The sequence below is a fragment of the Acomys russatus genome, chromosome 29, assembly GCF_903995435.1.
Source record: "Acomys russatus chromosome 29, mAcoRus1.1, whole genome shotgun sequence".
NCBI lineage: Eukaryota > Metazoa > Chordata > Mammalia > Rodentia > Muridae > Acomys > Acomys russatus.
In genome coordinates, this window is record NC_067165.1 from 31,641,090 (window position 1) to 31,659,858 (window position 18,769).

The following is an 18,769-nucleotide window of genomic DNA, read 5'->3' on the forward strand; positions in this document are numbered from 1 at the left end:
AAGGGAAGGAGGGCTATCCTGGACATAAGCCACCACATATTGTAGTACAAAAATTGCCACCCAGAGCCGGGTGTGATGGCGCACACCTTTAATCCCAGCCCTCAGGAGGCAGAGGCAGGTGGATCACTGTAAGTTTGAGGCCAGCCTAGTCTATAAAAGTGAGCCTAGGATAGCCAGGACTGTTACACAGAGAAACCCTGTGTGGAAAAACAAACAAAGAAAATAAATAAATACATAAAAATTTAAAAACCCACACAAACCACTTGAACACCAACCTCAGTGAGATATTGATGGTTGACGGAACACAACACCCCACAACAAGGCTGACTGCAATCAGGGTCACTTGGGATTTGGGATTACAGGCTTGTGTTACTATGCCCAGCTCCAGCCAGTACTCTTATCCTCTGAGCCATTTCTCCAGCCCACTCCTGACTCTTTTTTTTTTTTTTTTTTTTTTTGGTTTTTTGAGACAGGGTTTCTCTGTGTAGCCTTGACTGTCCTGGACTCACTTTGTAGTCCAGGCTGGCCTCGAACTCACAGTGAGCCACCTGCCTCTGCCTCCCGAGTGCTGGGATTAAAGGCGTGCGCCACCACTGCCCGGCTCCACTCCTGACTCTTAAGTGCTGGAATGACAGGACTGTGCCCAGGTGCCTTTGCAGCAAGTCTCATGAGATTTTTGTGTCTAATCTAACCTTGACCCAGACTGAAGATGACGCAAACCTCCACTCTATCATCACTATAAAAACTTCCCAGTCCCAGTGGCTGGAGAGGTGGCTCAGAGGCTCAGAGGCTGTTCGTCCAGAGGTCCTGAGTTCAATTCCCAGCAACCACATGGTGGCTTACAACCATCTATAATGAAATATGGTGCCCTTTTCTGGCGGGCAGGTGTACATGCAGACAAAACATTGTAAGCATAATAAATAAATCTTTAAAAATTAAAATAGGGCCGGACGTGGTGGCACACACCTTTAATCCCAGCACTCGGGAGGCAGAGGCAGGTGGCTCACTGTGAGTTCGAGGCCAGCCTGGTCTACAAAGTGAGTCCAGGACAGTCAAGGCTACACAGAGAAACCCTGTCTCGAAAAAACAAAAAACAAACAACAAACAAACAAACAAAAAATTAAATAAAAACTTCCCAGTCCCGCCAGGTATGGTGGCACACGCCTTTAATCCCAACACTCTGAAGGCAGAGGCAGGCAGGTCCCTGTGAGTTTGAGGCCAGCCTGGTCTACAAAGTGAGTCCAGGGCAGCCAAAGTTACACAGAGAAACTCTGTCTCGAAAAACAAAACAAAAACAAAACAAAAAAAACAAAAAACCTTCCCAGTCCCACACTGAGGATGCAGAGGCAGGCAGACCATTGTGAGTCTGAGGCCAGCCTGGTCTACAAATGGAGTCCAGGACTGACAAGGCTACACAGAGAAACCAAACCAAACAAAACAAAAAACCCCACAAAACCAAAAAAACCAAACCAAACCACAACAAATTTTCCAGTCTCTAAGGCAGAGTTTGATCTTGGCTGTCTTGAAGTTGCTTTGTAGACTATACTGGCCTCAAACTCATAGTGAGCTACCTGCCTCTGCCTCGGAAGTGTCGGGATTAAAGGCACGTGCCACCACGCCCGGCCTGACTACTACTTTTGCCTCTCCCCGAGGATTTTCTTTCTTCTGTGTTATCAGTCAAAAATGGTGCCTTTTTCTAATTCAAGAATGTATAACAATTTTGTCCAACTTTTTTATTGGTTTGCTCTGTATTTTTGTTTTTGTTTTTTTTTTTAGATTTATTTGTTTATTATTTATACAGTGTTCTGTTTGCATGTACACCTACACACCAGAAGAGAGCACCAGATCTCATTATAGATGGTTGTGAGCCACCATGTGGTTGCTGGAAATTGAACTCAGGACCTCTGGAAGAGCAGATGGTGCTCTTAACCTCTGAGCCATCTCTCCAGCCTTGTTCTGTATTTTTGAAACAAGGTCTCATTATGTATCTATGGCTGTCTTGAAACTCACAAAGGTCTAAGTCACTGCCAGCGTAAGAGGATTAAAGGCTGGCACCAGCACGTGTGGCAACCGTATTAACTGATAATTAGTGGTGTGGGAGTTCTTCAGGAAATTCTTTTCCCTCTGAGGCCGAGGAGGGGTGTGGTTGTGTTTGTGTGAAGACAAGGTCATTCTGTGTGCTGTAGGCAGCCGTGTTAATACAGCCCTGACCCACTGCACTCTGAGGAGAGCTTTGTTGTGTTTTCATTTTCAACCCAAAACTCAACCTCAACCACAGGGACCAAGTCTTGCTTTCCTTCAGTTCAGGTTTACTGAAGGGGATGGGCGCAGTAGATCAATCAGGAAAGAATTTGGTGCATAAATCCCCACAGGGCATTTCCATATTTAAAGTCCTGGAATACCTTCTCATTAGCAGTAAGTGCTTTTTTCAGTTACAAAACATTGTGATAAGGTTTTAGCCCTTAGATCAAGGGGAAGGAATTGCAAAAAGAAAATAGTTTCACAGCTGGGGACTAGGGTTTACCCTCCCTCCATAAAGAATTAAGAGGTCAAAGTGTAAACGCAGTAGACTGAAGACAGCCTACGGCAAAGAATACGCCCCACCTTTGCGCGTGCGCCCCAACCCAATCTGCAACTCAATGACTGAGCCTACCACGTCTAAGACTACAAATCCCAGCATGCCTCGCACGCCGCGAGAGGCAGGACGCCGTGCACGCTGGGATATGTAGTCCCGTTCTAGCACCCGCAAAACATATAACGCTCGGGGGGGAAAGGAGTCGGAACCTGCCAAGGCTCAAGTTAAATCATCCTCTAGGGAGCCGATTCTGAAGTTCTGGCTGACCAGCTTTCTGCTATTAACAGGTCCCACCTCACAGTCCCGGCGTCCCTATGGTGTACGTTGAGTACTCTTTCGTGTGACTTTGTTAGAGTTACAGGGAAGTATGGGATCAAGGACAGGCGCCCGCTCGTCAGATAAGCAGACGGGGGCTTCGCCATGGCGGAAAAGACGTGGCAAGTCGCCTTTGGGCAGTCTCTTTGCTTTCTTCCGCCTGACGGATTACAGGCGCTGCCGGCGCAGGGACTGCTGGGAGCACGCATGCGCAGGCTGAGGCGGGGCGTGTACCTCTAACGTCCGCAGGCGCGAGGACTGTCGGGTAGCGGCGGCGGCGGCGGTGCTTTGCGGCTTGGTCGTGCATGCTGGGCGCGGGCGGGCGCGGCGACTGTGGCGCGCGCAGGTGATTGACTGGTCGGCTAGCTGAGGGGAGCGCTTGGTTCTTTCGGCTGGCAGGTGCCGGTGCCCGTTCGTGCGGAGACGGAGGCGGCGCCGGCAGCCGCCCGGCACGGCGAACGCTTTTTCGGTCAAGGCGATGGCTCCTCGGTTGCAGCTGGAGAAGGCGGCCTGGCGCTGGGCGGAGACGGTGCGGCCCGAGGAAGTGTCGCAGGAGCACATCGAGACCGCCTACCGCATCTGGCTGGAGCCCTGTATCCGCGGCGTGTGCAGGTGAGGCCCTCGCGTGGCCGAGGCGGGGTCGGGGAGCAAGTGCATCGCCTCTCGCTTTGCACGGCCCCCGAAGTGATGCGGCTGCTGGGCTCTTCTTCCAGAAGATGGCGGTGGAGATGGGTTTAGTAAACGCTAGAAGGTTGGTCGCTCTTGGCCATAGCTGTGCCCTTTTCATTTGTAAAAGGGGGAACTTGCCGGCAGCTAACTTCATCACATCCTATCTTCTGTCGTTGCACTGTGAGAAGGCCCGATCACCTAAGTATCGCTTGCTGGAGCGCACCTTTAGCGAAACCTTTGGTCAACCTACGTCATCGTCCCCTTACTCTCATTGGCCGGCTTTCTTTGATCTAGTACCTGTTTTTGTTTTCTTTTCTTTTGGTCATCCTAACTCCACACCATGTACACAGTAACACTTGTTTTTTGGTTTTTCGAGACAGGGTTTCTCTGTGTAGCCTTGGCCATCCTGGACTCGCTTTGTAGACCAGGCTGGCCTCGAACTCACAGCGATCCGCCTGCCTCTGCCTCCCGAGTGCTGGGATTAAAGGCGTGCGCCATCACGCCCAGCTTTGTTTGTTTTTTTGAGACAGGGTTTCTCTGTGTAGCCTTGGCCATCCTGGACTCACTTTGTAGACCAGGCTGGCCTCGAACTCACAGCGATCCGCCTGCCTCTGCCTCCCGAGTGCTGGGATTAAAGGCGTGCGCCACCACGCCCGGCTCGTACACAGTAACGCTTTTGACTTGTGCAAGTTCTGCTCCTTTTTGCTCGGCCCTTGGGCCTCATATTCTCCACTGCCGCCTTTTACATTGAATCCTTAGGTTCCTCCTCCCCACTTTGGCACCTGGTCCAGGGTGTGTTCAATCCAATTGATTGCCCTAGGCATGTTAAGTATGAGAAGCTCAGCTTCAGCGGGTTAAAGACACGGAAGTCTTGGTTCCCGCCCTTGGGGCTGCCTCATTTGAGATAAAAGACAGGTTAGGAAGTTTACGAAAGTAAAGCAGGTGCATCGTCGTAATCTCCAGGTGTCTGCTTATGAGGACAATTTGGACTCCTCTCAAAGTTCTGGGATGACATCAATCTGTATATTACGGAATATTATATTTTAATTTCGATTTTTTTACTTTTTTTTTTGTTGTTTTTTTTCGAGACAGGTTTCTCTGTGTAGCCTTATCTGCCCTGGGCTCGCTTTGACGACTAGGCTGGCCTCGACTCACAGCGATCCGCCAGCCTCTGCCTCCTAAGTGCTGGGATTAAAGGCGTGCGCCACCACTGCCCTGCAATTAGAGACTGGGTTTCTCTGTGTAACAGCCTTGGCTATCCTGGAACTTGTTCTGTAGCCCAGGCTGGCCTCGAACTCACTGAGATTTGCCTGCCTCTGCCTCCCAAGTGCTGAGATTAAAGGCAATATTATGGAATTTTAAACAGCTTTACTGAGGTACTCATTTGAAGTGTATGGTCACAGTGCTGGAGATTTAGCTTAGGAGTTAGAGTGCCTGTTTTGTATGCTTGAGGCCCTTGGTTCAAGTCTCCTGCACTGGGGATTAAATAAAGAGTTCAGTCTGGGGCTGGAGAGATGGCTAATTGATTAAGAGGGCTCAGGTTCCTCTTCAAAGGACCATGGTACCTTTTGTTCTGTGGGCCTACATCAGGTGGTTTACAGCTACCACCTGTGGCTGTAGCTCCAGGGCATGCAAAGCCTTCTCTTCTCTCTGCAATGCGCACCTGGAGCTTAGTACATACCCATACTCTGTGGTGTTTTGTTTTTCCAAGACAGGCTCTCTGTGTTAGTCTTGACTGTCCTGCTTTGTAGACCAGGCTGGTCTCGAACTCACAGCCATCTACCTGCCTCTGCTTCCTGAGTGCTGGGATTAAAGGCATGTGCCACCAGACCCTGCTACATAAACATACTTAAACTTGGACACAGTCTGTATTTTATTCTATTTATTTTTATACGGCTGGAACTTTATTTTGTATGTTTAAGGCTTTTTAAAAAATATATTTATTGTATATGAGTACTTTATCTGCAGAAGAGGGCGCCATATCACATTATAGATGGTTGTGAGCCACCATGTGGTTGCTGGGAATTGAACTCAGGACCTCTGGAAGAGCAGGCAGCGTTCTTAACCACTTGAGCCATCTCTCCAGCCCCAAAGGCTTTTTAAAAAATTTACTTATTTAGGTTTTTTTGAGACAGGGTTTCTTTGTACAGCCTTGTAGACCAGGCTGGCCTGAAACTCAGTGATCTGCCTGCCTCTGTCTCCCTGCGTGATGGGATTGCAGGCATGTGCCACGTTGCCCAGCTATGTTTTTGTTTTTCAAGACAAAGTTTCTCTGTGACCACGCTGGCCTTGAACTCGCATAGATCTGCTTGCCTCTGTCTCCCAAGTGCTTAGATTACTGGCCTGCACTACTGTGATAGGCATATTTAAGATTTTTAAGAAAAAATTTTTTAGCTGGGCAGTGGTGGTGCATACCTTTAATCCCAGCACTTGGGAGGCAGAGGCAGGTGGAGCGCTGTGAGTTCGAGGACAGCCTGGTCTACAATGTGAGTCCAGGACAGCCTGATCTACAATGTGAGTCCAGGACAGCCTAATCTACAATGTGAGTCCAGGACAGCCTGATCTACAATGTGAGTCCAGGACGGCCAAGGCTGCACAGAAATCCTGTCTCGGAAAAAAAAAAAAAGTTTTAATGTATGAGTGTTTTGCTTGTGTGTGTGTGTGTGTGTATCTGTCTGTGCACTTGTGCATGCATGTGTGTGCATGTGGGATTGTATGTATATGTGTGTAGCACCTGTGTGTCTGATGCTCCTGGAGGCCAGAAGAGGACTTCATATCCCCTAGAACTGGAGTTATAAATGGTTTTCTTTCTTTCTTTCTTTTTTTTTTTTTTTTTTTTTTTTGGTTTTTCGAGACAGGGTCTCTCTGTGTAGCCTTGGCCATCCTGGACTCACTTTGTAGACCAGGCTGGCCTCGAACTCACAGCGATCCGCATGGTTTTCTTTCTTTCTTTCTTTTGTTCTTTTTTGTTGACAGGGTTTCTCTGTGTAACCTTGACTCTGTAGACCAGGCTGGCCTCCACAGCGATTCACCTGCCTCTGCCTCCTGAGTGCTGGGATTAAACGCTTGCGCCACGCCTGGCTCCCTTTCTTTTTTTTTTTTTTTTCTAGATGTATTTATTTAGTAACACCTGCAGGTCAGAAGAGGGCACCAGATTTCATTGTAGATGGTTGTGAGCCATCGTGTGGTTGCTGGGAATTGAACTCAGGACCTTTGGAAGAGCAGTCAGTGCTCCTAACATCTTTGCCATCTCTCCAGCCCCGTAAATGGTTTTCCACTGCTGTATAGGTTCTGAGGACTGAACCTTTAAGCCATTTCTCTAGCCCCTTTTTTACTTATGTGTGTGTATCTTTTTTTATTTTTTTGGTTTTTTTGTGTGTTTTTCAAGACAGAGTTTCTCTGTGTTGTAACTGTGGCTGTCCTGGATTCACTCTGTAGACCAGGCTGGCCTCAAACTCACAGAGATCCACCTACCTCTGTCTCCTGAGTGCTGGGGTTAAAGGTGTGCACCACCACACCTAGCTCTTTTTCCCTTAAAAATTTTTTTTTTAATTTTTTTTGGTGTTTTCAAGACAGGGTTTCTCTGTGTAGCCTTGTCTGTCCTGGACTCGCTTTGTAGACCAGGCTGGCTGGCCTTGAACTCACAGAGATCCGCCTGCCCCTTTTTCACTTTTTTTTTTTTTTTTTTTTTTTTTTTTTTTGGTTTTGGTTTTTCGAGACAGGGTTTCTCTGTGTAGCCTTGGCCGTTCTGGACTCACTTTGTAGACCAGGCTGGCCTCGAACTCACAGCGATCCGCCTGCCTCTGCCTCCCGAGTGCTGGGTTTAAAGGCGTGCGCCACCATGCCCGGCTTCCTTTTTCCAGCCCTGGTGTGTGTGTGTGTGTGTGTGTGTGTGTGTGTGTGTGTGTGTGTGTGTGTGTGTGTGTGTGTTTGTGTTTTACCCTGTAGCACATGCTTGCCTTGAAACTTACAGTCCTGCTATATGAGGGTCATGAGACTATAGGCATATACCATTGTTAATGTTGGTGCTAAAGCTCTAACCCAGAGCTCTCACGTGCACTTAGTTACATGAGTTGCACTCCCAGCTTGTCTGTTTATTGCCTCTTTCTCTGAAGAGAGCCAGAACCTTGCAGATGGTAGGCAAACATTGTACTGTGCAGAAACCCTCAGCCCCTTTTCTAGCATTGGTTTGAATTTACCTAATAACAATGGATCGAGGGTCTTCTTAGGTTCACATTGGCCATTTTTATTTATTCCTGGTTTTTCTTTTTTTGTTTTCGAGACAGGGTCTGCCTCTGTTTTTGAGTGCTGGGATTAAAGACATTTGCCGCCATGCCCAGCACCATTTTTCAGTTGACTGAGTGTATAGATTGTTTCTTTTTGCCTATCATAAATTGCTCTCATGAACATATGTGCACTGGGAGGGGAGTTATTGGGTCATGGGGCAGTTGTCTTTAAAGTTTTGAGGAAGTATCTTTACCCCTAATGTGTTTTACAAGCAGTGTAGGAAATTTGTAAATTATTTACATTTACAATGTGAATTTGTCTGCTTCTTGTGGTTTTGATTTGCATTTGCCTGATGACTAACAGTGTAGAATATCTTTTTTACAGGCTGTTGGCCATTCATATATTTCCTTATTTTATTTCTTCCCTTTTTGTTTGTTTCTTTTGTTTTGTTTGTTTGTCTTAGGTTGTTTGTTGGTTTTTGTTTTTTTTTTTAAAGATTTTATTAATTTATTATTTATACAGTGTTCTGCCTGCATGCCAGAGGAAGGCATAGGATCTCAATCTCAGTGTAGATGGTTGTGAGCCACCATGTGGGTGCTGGGAGTTGAACTCAGGACCTTTGGAAGAACAGTCAGTGCTCTTAACCTCTGAGCCATCTCTCTAGCCCCTGGTTTTGTGTTTTGAGACAAAGTTTCTCTGTGTAGCCTTGGCTGTCCTAGATGCTTTGTAGACCAGGCTGACCTCGAACTAACAGATCTGCCTGCCTCTGCCTCCAGAGTTCTGGGATTAGAGGCATGTGCCACCACACCCAGCTTTGTTTTAGGGTTTTTTTTTTTTTTTTTTTTTTTTTTTTTTTTTAAGACCAGGTTTCTCTATGTAGCCTTGATTGTCCTGGACTCACTTTGTAGACCAGGCTGGCCTCGAACTCACAGCGATCCGCCTGCCTCTGCCTCCCGAGTGCTGGGATTAAAGGCGTGTGCCACCACGCCCGGCTCTGTTTTAGTTTTAGTTGTGTTTTTTGAGACAGGGTTTTTCTGCATAGCCCTGGCTGTCTTTGATTGAGATCTGCCTGTCTCTTCTTTCAGAGTGCTGGGATTAAAGGTGTATGCCACCTCACACGGATCCATTCATATATTTTCTTTTTTTGTTGTTGTTTTTTTGAGACATGGTTTCTCTGTGCAGTCTTGGCTGACCCGGACTCACTTTGTAGACCAAGCTGTTGTGGAACTCACAGTGATCTGCCTGCCTCTGCCTCCAGAGTGCTGGGATTAAAGGCGTGCGCCATCATGTGCTGCCTGTTTTTAGGGTTTTGTCTAGGAGATAGGGCCTCATATAGGCAAGGGGGACCTTGCACTTAAGCCCCTCCTGCTTTCTATCTTCTGAGTCTACATCCTACCTGTGAGGTGCTGGCATTGCTGTGGACTAGGTATCCACCCCATCCCACACGCTTACCCCTTTTTGGTGGTGGTGGTGGTGGTAGGGAGACAGGATCTCAATCCCTAGATCAGGGTGGCCTGGAATTCACCCATCAGTCGCCTGCCTCAAAAAGTACATGTAAGCTGTTTGCCACCACGCTGGGCTTCAGACTGTATATCTTAAACAGTCCTTGAATTTAGAGTGTTTCTGCCTTTGTTTCTCTAGCAGGCATCCCTACAGCCTATTTTTGGTATGAACTTCTTTCCTTACTGTGTATGCCTGGCCGGCCTGGAAATTGCTGTGTACATCAGGCTAGCCTTGAATTTCACAGAGATCCTAGGTTTAAAGAAAGCCATGTACCGGGGGCTGGAGAGTTGGCTCAGTGGTTAAGAGCACCGTCTGCTCTTCCAAAGGTCCCTGGTTCAATTCCCAGCACCCACATGGCAGCTCACAACTGTTTGTATCTCCAAGATCTGACACCCTCACACCAATGCACATAAATTAAAATTACATTAAAAAAAAAAAAAAAAGAAAGAAAGAAAGCCATGTACCACTGGACTACACTGTTATTGGTCTAGGAGGCTGTGTCTGGTCCTAGTTGGTCAGAACCTGTCTGTGTAGCATGTCTACTAGAGAGAGACTTTTATCCTTCCAGGCTGCCGAGTACTGGGCGGTCTTGTTTTAATTTTTTTGAGACAAAGTTTCATTGTGTAGCTAGCCAGCTTGCCCTTGAGATCCTTTTCCTACAGCCTTTTTACCACCAGGCCTTGCTCTGCCTTTTTGTTTTGTTTGTTCTTGTTTTTTTCCCAGACAGTTTTTTCTGTATAACCCTGGCTGTCATGGACTTTCTTTGTAGACAAGGCTGGCCTTGAACTCACAGAAATCCTCCTGCCTCTGCCTCTCCGAGTGCTGGGATTACAGGTGTGTGCCACCACATTGGGCCCTGCCTTTAAAAAATTAAGAAATAATGAATGAATGAACTTTTTTTTTTTTTTTTTTTTTGGGGGGGGGACTAAAATGTACTTTTGTTTGTTTTTAGAGACAGGGTTTCTCTGTGTAACATCTCTGGCTGTCCTAGAACACATTCTATAGACCAGCCTGGCCTTGAACTCACAGAGATACACCTGCCTTAGCCTCCCAAGTGCTGGGATTAAAGGTGTGTGCCACCCTGGGCCCAAAATGTACTTTTTGTTGTTGTTGTTGTTTTCTTTGTTTGGGTTCTGGGAACAGTTTCTCTGTGCAGCATTGGCTGACTTGACCTCACTCTGTAGACCAGGCTGGCCCCACTCAGATTTGCCCGTTTTGCCTCCCGAGTGCTTGGATTAAAGGCATGCCCCACCACCACGTTCAATCTTTAAAAGAAGATTGCAGGGTAGGGGGGTGGGAGGTTGCTGTTGAAGGCTTGGTGGTTAAGAGCACTGGCTGCTCTTACAGAGGACCTGGGTTCAAGTTCCAGCACCCACATGGTAGCTTACAATTGTCTGTAACTACGGTCCAGGGGACCTGATACCCTCACATGTGCAGGCAAAACACCAATGAAAATAAAAGTTTAAAAAAAAAAAGTTGGGCTGTAGATTTGGCCCACTTGATTGAATGCTTGCCTAGCACGCAGGAGGCCTGCCCTGTGTTTACATATCCAATCCCAGCACTCAGGAGGCAGAAGCAAGATTACTGTAAATACAAGGTCAGCCAGGTCTTTGTAGGGTGGCCCAGGCTAATGGGCTATGGAGTAAGACCCTATCTCAACAGAAACAGCGGTCTGCGAAGATACAGCATGCATACATGCATACAGGTCTGTGACAGAAGGCATTGGGTGGAGTGTGTTCTGTTGGGCTTCTGAATTGTCCCGAGGAGTCAAATGCTTCAAATAAAAGCTCCTGCTTTAATGCTGTCAAGTGTTTTATGGCAGCTTGATTCTTAGATGAAAGAGGTAAATGTAGATGTTCAGAAGCCTTTGGAAGAATAGCCTAGACTCGAGAGAGCCAGAAAACTTGTCTTGCAAAACCATGTGTTAAAAGCTGGCTGTGGTGGTGTACACCTGTAATCCCAGCCACTCAGGAGGCAGAGACAGGCGGATCTCTGTAAGTTCCAGGCCGCCTAGTCTACAAAAGCAAGTCCCAGACAGCTAAGGCTACACAGAGAAAACCCTGTCTCGAAAAAACAAAAAAAAACAAAAAACAAACAAACAAAAAAAAACCAAAACAACAGCCGGGCGTGGTGGCGCACGCCTTTAATCCCAGCACTTGGGAGGCAGAGGCAGGCGGATCGCTGTGAGTTCGAGGCCAGCCTGGTCTACAAAGTGAGTCCAGGATGGCCAAGGCTACACAGAGAAACCCCGTCTCGAAAAACCAAAAAAAACCAAAAAAAAAAAAAAAAAAAAAAAAAAACCAAAACAAAACCCCGAGGGCTAAGGAGAATTTTGGGCTGGGGAGATGGCTCAGTGGCTAAGAGCACTGACTGCTCTTCCAGAGCACCTGAGTTCTTTTTGGTTCTCGGCACCCACACAATGGCTCACAGGCACCTTTAACTCAGTTATAGGAGATCTGACACCCTCTTGGCCTCAAATTTGCTCCTGCATATACATGATGCTTATAAAGCTTGGAGAAGCAGTTAGTGGACCTCTAGAGTGCAGATCAGGGTCTGTTTCTGCATAAAACCTTTTTGTGGATACTTGTTAGTATAGGGTTGGGTCCACCTTCTCATTGGAGGATATGGCCTCTGTGGTAGAGGGAGGGAACAGACCTTGCAAACTGTCCTCTGACCTTCACACATGCGCTGTAGCATGAACACAAAGTAAAACAAAAATTAATTTTTCCTGGGGAGTGATGGCTCATGCCAGTACTTGGGAGGCAGAATTAGATGGATCTTGTGAGTTCAACCAGCTTGGTTTACAGAGCAAGTTCTAGAACAGCCAGGCCTCCACAGAGAAACCCTGTCTCAAAACCAAAACCCAAAAAAACAAACCAAAGCAACAACAAAAAGCCCCCAAAGAAACCAGGGGCTGGAGAGATTAAGAGCACTGGCTGCTCATCCAAAGGTCCTGAGTTCAATTCCCAGCAACCACATGGTGGCTCACAACCATCTATAATGAGGTCTGTTGCCCTCTTCTCGAATGCAGGCAGGACACTGTATACATAATAATTAAATAAATCTTTTAAACCTCCTCCCAAAAAAACCCCTCAAATAAAGGTGGTCCTGGAGAGATGGCTCAGCAACTAAGCACTTTTGTTGTTGTGGAGGGCCTGGGCTTGGTGCTCAGCACTCACATGGGGGCTCCCAACTATCCATAAATCCAGTTCCATGGGAGCCAGTGCCCTCTTCTGATCTCTATAGGCACCAGGCACGCATGGTACATATATATACACATCTAGGCAACATATATATAAAGATAGATAAGTCTTAAAGATTTGGGCTGGAGTGATGACTCCATTTCCACAGGAATCCAACACCCTCACACAGACCATAATGTGGCAAAACACCAATGCGTACAAAATAAGAATATTATAAAAAGATTTTTTCTAATGTAAACACATGGTTCATAAATGCAAGTTTCTGTAGTAATAAATTAAATTAAAAACATGACTTAGCCTCCTTTGCTTTTTTTTTTTTTTTTTTTTGGTATTTTTAATTTATTTGAGACATGGTCTCAGAGATGAAAGGCATGTGCCACTATGCCAGGCTAAACTTTTATCTGTCTATCTATCTTACTTTGGGGTAGTGTTTTACTATATAGCTCTGGCTGACCTGGAACTCACTCTGTAGACTAGGCTGGCTTTGAACTAAGATCCATCTGCCCAGGCTGGCTTTGAACTAAGATCCATCTGCCTCTGTCTCTGAGTGCTGGGATTAAAGGTGTGAGATACCATTGCCCAGAGTATTTGTTTATTTTTGAGTCAGGATTTCTCTGTGTAGCTCTGGTTGGCCTGGGACTCACTAGGTACACCAAACTGGCCCCAAACTCAGAGATCTGCCTGCCTATGCCTTCTAAGTGCTGGGATTAAAGGTATATGCCACCATGCCCAGCCCCATTTGCTTGGTAAGAAATGAGAAGAAGCAAAGAGTTCTGTTTCAGGTGGGCATGGTGGTACATGCTTGTTACCCCTGCACTTGGAATGCTAAAACCAGAGGATCCACAGTTCATGGCCATCTAGGCTAGCGTAGTATCCAGCCAACCTGAGCTACCAAGGTTTCTATGTGCTCTTCTGCATGTGCATAGGCTTGGTTTTACCTTTCCTCACTTGCTCCTCCATCTGGTTTTGTAGCCCAGTCTGGTCTTGGCAACCCCTTCAGCCTTTCAAGGCTGGGATTACAAGCATGAACCCGCCACAGCTAGCAGGCTTTCAAGTGTCATAGCTAACTGAAACATCAGTTCCTTAGAGAAATCTAAAAGTTCTTAATAAAAAATGATATAGTGCCAGTTTCCTTACATCCTGGAGAAGGGCTGTACTGGTGTGTCCTTGAGGTGAGCAGGCTCCCGAGTGTGAGTGAGATGGTTAGCTGAGCATTTCCTGTTTGAATTTGAAACTCCTCTTTAGCTTCCTGAGTGCTGAGACAGCATTTTCTCTAGAGTGATCGGTCAGTTCCAGCAGTCCTATAAAATAACTCCGAATCCCCAATCTGAGGTGTTATAGCAGCTGGCTTACCTTACAATTCCTTGACTGGGCCATTTGAAGACTGCTGCTTAATTTCTAAGGATTTTGGGAGATTCTTTTTTTTTTTCCCCGAGACAGGGTTTCTCTGTGTAGCCTTGGCCATCCTGGACTCACTTTGTAGACCAGGCTGGCCTCAAACTCACAGCAATCCGCCTGCCTCTGCCTCCTGAGTGCTGGGATTAAAGGCGTGCGCCAGCACGCCTGGCTTCCAGTTATTTTTTGGTTTTATGGTTTATTTATTTTTATTTTATGTGCATTGGTGTTTTGCTCACATGTACATGTATATCTGTGTGAGGGTGTCAGACCCATTAGAACTGGAGTTACAAACAGTTGTGAGTTGCCATGAGGGTGCTGGGAATTGAACCCAGGTCCTCTGGAAGAGCAGCCAGTGCTTTTAGCCACCGTGCCATCTCCCCAACTGTTATTTTTTATTTTAAACTTATTTTTTCCCTCTAATCTCTGGTACTTTATGGTGCAGGGGATTGAACCTAGGGCTTCATCATGCTAGGCACATACCTAGTTTCACTTTATTACATTTGTTTTGCGTGCAGAACATGTGCTGTGCTCTGTTGGGCGGCATGAGTGGGGGTGAGTAGAAGCTATTACAGCATTTGAGCCTCTTTCAGGGTTTGTGATTTGACTATTGAATGTGCCAAAACCCAAAAACATCTCTGTTCACTTTTGTTTTTTAATAGAACTTTGAGCTTTTGTCGTTTTTGAGACAAGGTCTCATTATGTAGCCCTAGCTGTCCTGGAACTCATTATGTAGACCAAGCTGGTCTCAAGTTCACAGACTGCTGGGATTAAAGGCGTGCACCACCACACCTGGCTAGAATTTTTGTCATTTAATCTTTTTGTAAAATTTCAAAAATGGAGCCGGGCTTGGTGATGCATGCCTTTAATCTAGCACTTGGGAAACACAGGCAGGCTCTGTGAGGGTGAGGCCAGCCTGGTCTACAAAGTGAGTCCAGGACTGCCAAGGCTACACCGAGAAACCCTGTCTTGAAAACACAAAAACAAAACAAGAAATAAAAAAGAGTATATGAGCCGGGGCACTCGGGAGGCAGAGGCAGACGGATCGCTGTGAGTTCGAGGCCAGCCTGGTCTACAAAGTGAGTCCAGGATGGCCAAGGCTACACAGAGAAACTCTGTCTCGAAAAACCAAAAAAAAAAAAAAAAAAAAAAAAAGAGAGTATATGATTTTGTGGTTTTAGATGTGAAATGTGGTTCAGAAGCACGGTGGCACATGCCCTTAATCCTAGTACGCAAAGGCAACGGCGGGCGGATTTGAGTTCCACACTTGCCTTTCTACATAGAAAGAAATGTATTTGGGCTTTGTGCCATATGCGGCACAACTCTTGATGTTAGCATGCCGTATTAGAAACACAGACTGCCAGAGTTTATTGAATCGTGATAAATGAACACACTGCGTTGGGCCACAGCTGGGGTGGTTGGGTGTTGGGGACAGAAATGCCCATTGTAGTAGATGAGCTTGTCCTTTCTCCCGTTTCGTCCTCATTTAAGTGCCCTGAGTAGGTGTTTGTTTGGTTTTGAGTGATTTGGCTGTCCCCCTGAGGAGCAGTTTGTTGTAAAGGACCTAGTGGCACAGGGATGTAAAGAAGGTGGGTGCATGGGCACTAGGCGGCTGCCACCTGGGCCACACAGGTCACCAGCTGTTCTTGTACTTTGATGGAGACAAAAGACAGAAACATCTTTTTGTTATGCATGTGATGATGTGTATGAAATTCCAGACACCTGTGAGGCATACCGTGTCATGAGAAAATCCCCCACACCCTTGAGGTGCTTATGAGATGGATTTAAAAAAAAAAATCCCTGTGAGGAGTGAGGACTGCCAGGCACCAGTGAGGGAGTAGGCAAGACTGACTTTTGTATCCATCTTAGGCACTGTGTAACTGTTGTCCTGGAAGTTATTGCTAGAATAGAAATGTCTATTATTCCTCTAACAACAACACAAAAATGCCTACAGCAACATTAGTCCATGTATAGGAGAGAGCCACCATTTGGAAAGCTCTAGTCAGCCCGAGTCTTTCTTAAGTGATATAGGTCAGAAGGAAGGCCACTTCGTCTCACCAGTGCTGGAGATGGTCTTTTTGTTGATTGAGACTTAATAGCAATTAAGAGAAATTAGAGCCTGTAAGTTTCATGTCTATAATCCTAGCCCTGGAGGTGGAAGCAGGAGCAGCAGGAGTTAAGGTGGATACCAGCTTCAGGAGCCCCGAGGCCAGCCTGGGCTACACGAGATTCTTTTTCAAAGACAACAAAATAATATTAATTTACAAATATGGTGTAAGCTCCTTTAATCCCCAAACACAGAGGCAGGAGGATCTCTGAATTTGAGGCCAAGCCAGCAGGACACAATGAGACCTTGTCTCTCCAGGGACCAAGGAAAAAAAGGCCAGAATTGCAGCATTTAATTAAATACTGTGTTTATTGATGTTTTTGAAAGTTCTACTAAAATTTTTAGGTCACAGACTTAGTTTGGGCACTCTTTGAAGCCAGTTTTAGAGCCAGTTTAGTGGGCATGGCACGTGCCCGTGTAGGGTGTGTGTGTGTGTTGTGTGTGTGTGTAGGGGAAAAAAGGGTGGGGAAGCTTACATCAGGAGCAGGAAACTAAGTGCCAAGCTGTCCCCCAGAATTGCCAAATCACATGGCATTCATTTGAGACAAGACTCACTGTGTCATTCTAGCTGCCTTGGAACTCAGAGATTGGCCACCCCAGGCTTCACTTAATCAGTCAATGCATCTATCTCCATTTGAGAGTTTCTCCTTCTCCTCCTTCTTTTTCTTCTTCGTCTTCTTTTTTTTTTTTTTTTTTTTTTTTTTTGGGTTTTCAAGACAGGGCTTGTTTTTGTAGCCTTGGTTGTCCTGGACTTGCTTTGTAGACCAGGCTGGCCTTGAACTCACAGCAATCCACCTGCCTCTGCCTCTTTGAGTACTGGAATTAAAGGTGTGCACCACCATCGCCCAGCTCCATTTGAGAATTTCATACCCGAATGTTATTTATATAATTTTTGTACCTGTTTTCCCCATGTTCCCCTTCTCCCTCTTAATTTCTTGACCTCTTTTGTCTTGTTTTTGTTTTCTGTTGTTTTTGAGACAGGTTTTCTCTGTGGAGCCTTGGCTGTCCTGGTACTAGCTCTGTAGATCAGGCTGGCCTCAAACTCACAGAGATCCACCTGCCTCTGCCTTCTGAGTGTTGGGATTAAATGTGTGTGCAACCAATTTATTTTTGACCTCTTTTTAAAATTATTGTTTTACGTGTACGTGTGTGTGTGTGTGTGGTGTGTGTGTACACACACACACCACACACACACACACCCTACCAAGTCCATTTAATGTGGCTTATCTGTATATGTGTTAAGGAGTGACTACTTGAGATTGGGCAGTACATTTATAGGACCTTGAAAATTACTTGGGGCTGGAGAGATGGCTTAGCAGTTAAGAGCACTGTCTGCTCTTCCAGAGGTCCTGAGTTCAATTCCCAGCAACCACATGGTGGCTCACAACCATCTGTAATGGAATCTGAATCCCTCTTCTGTTGTACATGAAGACAGAGCACTCATACATAAAATGAATTTAAAAAAAGTTATTTTCTTATTTCATGAATAGATTGTGTGTTCCACTGTAGAAAGTATAAGAGAACAGAGCCTCTAAGGTGGCTCAGAAGGTAAAGCCACTTGCTTCCATGCCTGGGGAACCTTAGTTCCATTTTTGGGATCCCTGTTGTGGAAAGAAAGTTGTTCTCCACATGCATGTGTGGCACATGCCCGTCCATATACATATTTGTGAGTGAGTGACGCGCGCGCACACAGAGAGAGAGAGAGAGAGAGAGCACACGCGCGAGAGAGAGCGCATATGTGTACCTTCCCTAGGAATAAACAAATGTGATTTTTAAAAAAGATGAGAATGGTGGTGTACACCTGTAATCCCAGTATTCAGGAGGCAGAGACAGGTGGATTACTACAAGTTCCAGCTCATCTAGCCAGGGATACATGGCAAATTCTCAAGCTTGGCAGCAAGTACTTTAATCTCCAGAACCATCTCTTGTGCCTCATGTTCTAGTCTTCACTGTTGTCAGTAAAGCTTTGGTGGGTAACGGTCACAAATATTCGCACACATCCTAATGTGTTCTAACGGGAAAGGAAAGTCCAAGGTCCCATTACATTCTGCTGTGTCTCTAGTCTCTCCTGATCTGGAGTTGTTCTTTGTGGGCATGGCATGGACATCTTGTGGGATGTTTGTTCCATTGGGGTTGTCAGGTATTTTGCTCATGGGCACACACTGTGCTTTTGGCCAGAACACTACAGAATGCTATCTATATGGCATTTACTAGACTGGTTAGAGTTTGGTTTGGGCTTCTCCAAGTTACTTTTCTGATCCTGTCACAGCTGCTCCATAGCTGGTCTCCCCCCCCCCCCCTTTCCTGTGAAGAAGTTCCTTTTTTCCATCTGTTTCTCTGTCTCATTTTGAAGTCATTGAACTCTTTAGAGACAGGTCTCAGTGTTTAGCCCTGGCAGCTTAATGTGTAGCCCAAGCTGGCCTCCGACTTCTTCTGCCTCTGGCTCCTGAATGTGAGAATTAACACTTGTGAACTATTATGGCTTCCTCTTTCTTTTTGAGATAGTGTCTTCCATGTAGCGCCAGCTGACCTCTAGTGACTGCAGTCCTCTGGCCTCAGCCTCCCTGGTGCTGATCATGGTTGGGTGCCACTGCACTTCTGTTTTGGTGACCTACCTATTTTGTTGCTAGTTTGGCCAATGGATGCTGTGCCCCTCCCCCACATGGGATTCTGTGTCTCCTTTCAGCATGTATCATCTTAAAATTTCCCTCAGGAGCCTGAGGTTTTTAGTGGAGAATATTTAGCAATCGGGATTTGTTAACGAGCTTGTTCCTT

The 18,769-nt window shown here is 46.2% G+C and overlaps 1 protein-coding gene across 7 annotated transcripts in view; it reads left to right on the forward strand.

Moving 5' to 3' along the window:
- The first annotated feature begins 3,176 nt into the window (after positions 1–3,176).
- Usp48 (ubiquitin specific peptidase 48) overlaps positions 3,177–18,769 on the forward strand; it is a 77,082-nt gene continuing 61,489 nt past the window's right edge. For 6 of the 7 annotated variants that reach the window (XR_007833432.1, XR_007833433.1, XM_051171472.1 and 3 more), the window contains exon 1: positions 3,290–3,502. Coding sequence is in view for 5 of the 7 variants with exons in the window: in XM_051171472.1 (XP_051027429.1) it covers positions 3,369–3,502 (134 nt within the window). In the remaining 2 variants the exon portion in view is untranslated. Of the gene's footprint in view, positions 3,503–18,769 lie in introns of all 7 variants that reach the window. The other variant, XM_051171474.1, reaches the window with a different exon arrangement.